Source organism: Panthera pardus, unplaced genomic scaffold, assembly GCF_024362965.1.
Source record: "Panthera pardus isolate Hobbes unplaced genomic scaffold, ASM2436296v1 HiC_scaffold_20, whole genome shotgun sequence".
Taxonomy (NCBI): Eukaryota; Metazoa; Chordata; class Mammalia; order Carnivora; family Felidae; genus Panthera; species Panthera pardus.
Genome location: NW_026526766.1, coordinates 65,622,057 through 65,624,276, shown reverse-complemented (window position 1 = coordinate 65,624,276; position 2,220 = coordinate 65,622,057). Strand labels below are relative to the sequence as shown.

Here is a 2,220-nt window from a genome sequence, read left to right as displayed (position 1 = left end):
TCATCCTTTTCTCCAGAACCAGTGTCTCCTCATCAATTTTCTCATAGCTCCAAGCACCTCTGTATTCCTCAGGCTATAGATGATAGGATTGAGCATGGGAGTGACTACTCCATAGAACAGAGCAATCAGTTTGTCAACAGCAGAGTCTTTGGACTTTGGCTTCATATACATGAAGAGGATTGTCCCATAAAACACAGTCACTACTGTTAAGTGGGCTGAACAGGTAGAAAAGGCCTTTTTTCTTCCTTCTGCTGAATTGATTCTTAGTACAGTAGAAAGGATGAAAATGTAGGAGATACAAATTAACAATAATGGAGAAAACAAAAATATTACATTGCCCAACATTATAGCAATCTCATTCAAGGAAATATCTGCGCAAGCCAGTTTGACAAAGGCCAATATTTCACAAACAAAGTGGTTAATGACATTTTTTCCACAGAAGGGCAACTGTATTGCAAGTATAGTTTCTGTCAGTGAATTGAGAAAGCCCAGTCCCCAGGAGAGGGCTGCCATCTGAATGCAAAGTGCCTTGCTCATGATGATGGGGTATCTCAGAGGGTTACAGATGGCCATGTAACGGTCATATGCCATCACTGCTAGAAGCACGCACTCGGTGGACCCCATAGTGTAGGAGACAGACATCTGAACAACACACCTAGTGAAGGAGATGGTTTTTTTCTGTGATAGGAAGTGAATCAACATTGAGGGGATAAAGGAGGATGTGTAACAAATATCTAGGAAGGAAAGATTACCAAGGAAGAAGTACATGGGCGTATGGAGGTGGGAGTCCAGGAGAGTTAGTATGATCAAAGGGCTGTTCCCCAGCAGGATCACCAGGTACATCATCAAGCACATGACGAAAAGGAGTTTTTCCACTTTGGGGTACTCAGAAAGTCCCTGCAGAATGAACTCAATCTCTGTCCAGTTCGTCCTGTCCATTTTACTTTTTTATACCTGGAGTAATCCAGAAGAGAAAACTCCATGTGAGCATTATGCGTCAGTGCTTATTACCATGTGCAGATATCACTGGAGGAGGGGCACCAAGTGTGTGCCCACAATAGCTGGAGTGGTGCTAAGAGCTCTGAGGTTAGCTGTTTGAATTTCTCTTCTGGCTCATAAGGGAAGGGATTGAAGATGTGTAATAATTACATTGACAGCTCTTTAAAAATATAGGCTTTTGTATTCCATTTCCTGAATTTGTGATACACAGTTCTGAGGCAGGGAAGAACTATTTGCATCTTTAACAAACATCTATTATTTCCTGTTCTTTGGACCCACTTGGCATATCATCATTTTGGAAAGCTTATGCTTAATCTGTTAAAAATAACTGTCTATTTGATTTTATTTCATGGCAGTCATTAACAATCCCATTGGTTTATGGTTTTATAATTTACATATATTTACACATATTACTCATTTTATCATCACTATAATTCTCTGAGGAAAGTGAAATTCATAGAGGTAAAATGTATACAAAAACACAGTGGTGAGCCACTATTCAGTCTGCATTTACTGACTGTATTTCACCTGCCCTTTTTGTTTATTTTTAATTTCTTAAAATTTTATTTATTTTTGAGAGACAGCACTTGTGGGGAGGGGCAGAGAGAGAGAGGGATTTGGAGGATCCAAAGCGGCTCTGTGCTGACAGCAGAGAGTCAGATGTGGGTCTTGAATCCAGGAACCAGGAGATGATGACCAGAGCCGAAGTCAGATGCTTAAAAGACTGAGTCACCATGGCACCACTCACCTGCCCTTTTTAAACAACATGCTCTTGCCCTCTCAGAATTATGTAAATTGTCTAAGGAGTGGTGATCAGACATCTTTTTAAATAATGTTCTCCAGATGATGCTTATGTTCAATGTGGAAGAAAACCGCCTGTCTAGTTGGAGTACCTCCAAATTTTAGTATACAGACAAATCACATGGGGGAAATTTGTAAAGGATTCTAACTCAGTGGGTCTGAATTGATTCTAAGATCTGAATTTATTAACTTGTTCTCAGATGCTGCTGCTGTTGCTGTCTGCAGAACTCACATGAATAGCAAGGCCTTTTAGACCATTTCTCCCCAATGCTATTGCAGAAAATGCCACTACTGCTTCCCTTGTATGTAGGACTGTAATCGAATAGTAGACAATGCAAAACTGAACATTCTGTGATACTTGGAGTTGAGACATCTGTGTGAGTGTATTGCACTCAGTTTTGTGTTCTTTAGATTTTAGAT

General features: G+C 40.1%; 1 protein-coding gene across 1 annotated transcript; it reads right to left on the bottom strand.

The window, feature by feature from the left end:
• Positions 1 to 954, bottom strand: LOC109270212 (olfactory receptor 13C7-like). The gene has a single exon (XM_019454637.2). The coding sequence runs from the start codon at positions 937 to 939 to the stop codon at positions 1 to 3; it is 939 nt and encodes a 312-aa protein (XP_019310182.1). The 5' UTR covers positions 940 to 954.
• Between the last annotated feature and the right edge of the window lie 1,266 nt (positions 955 to 2,220).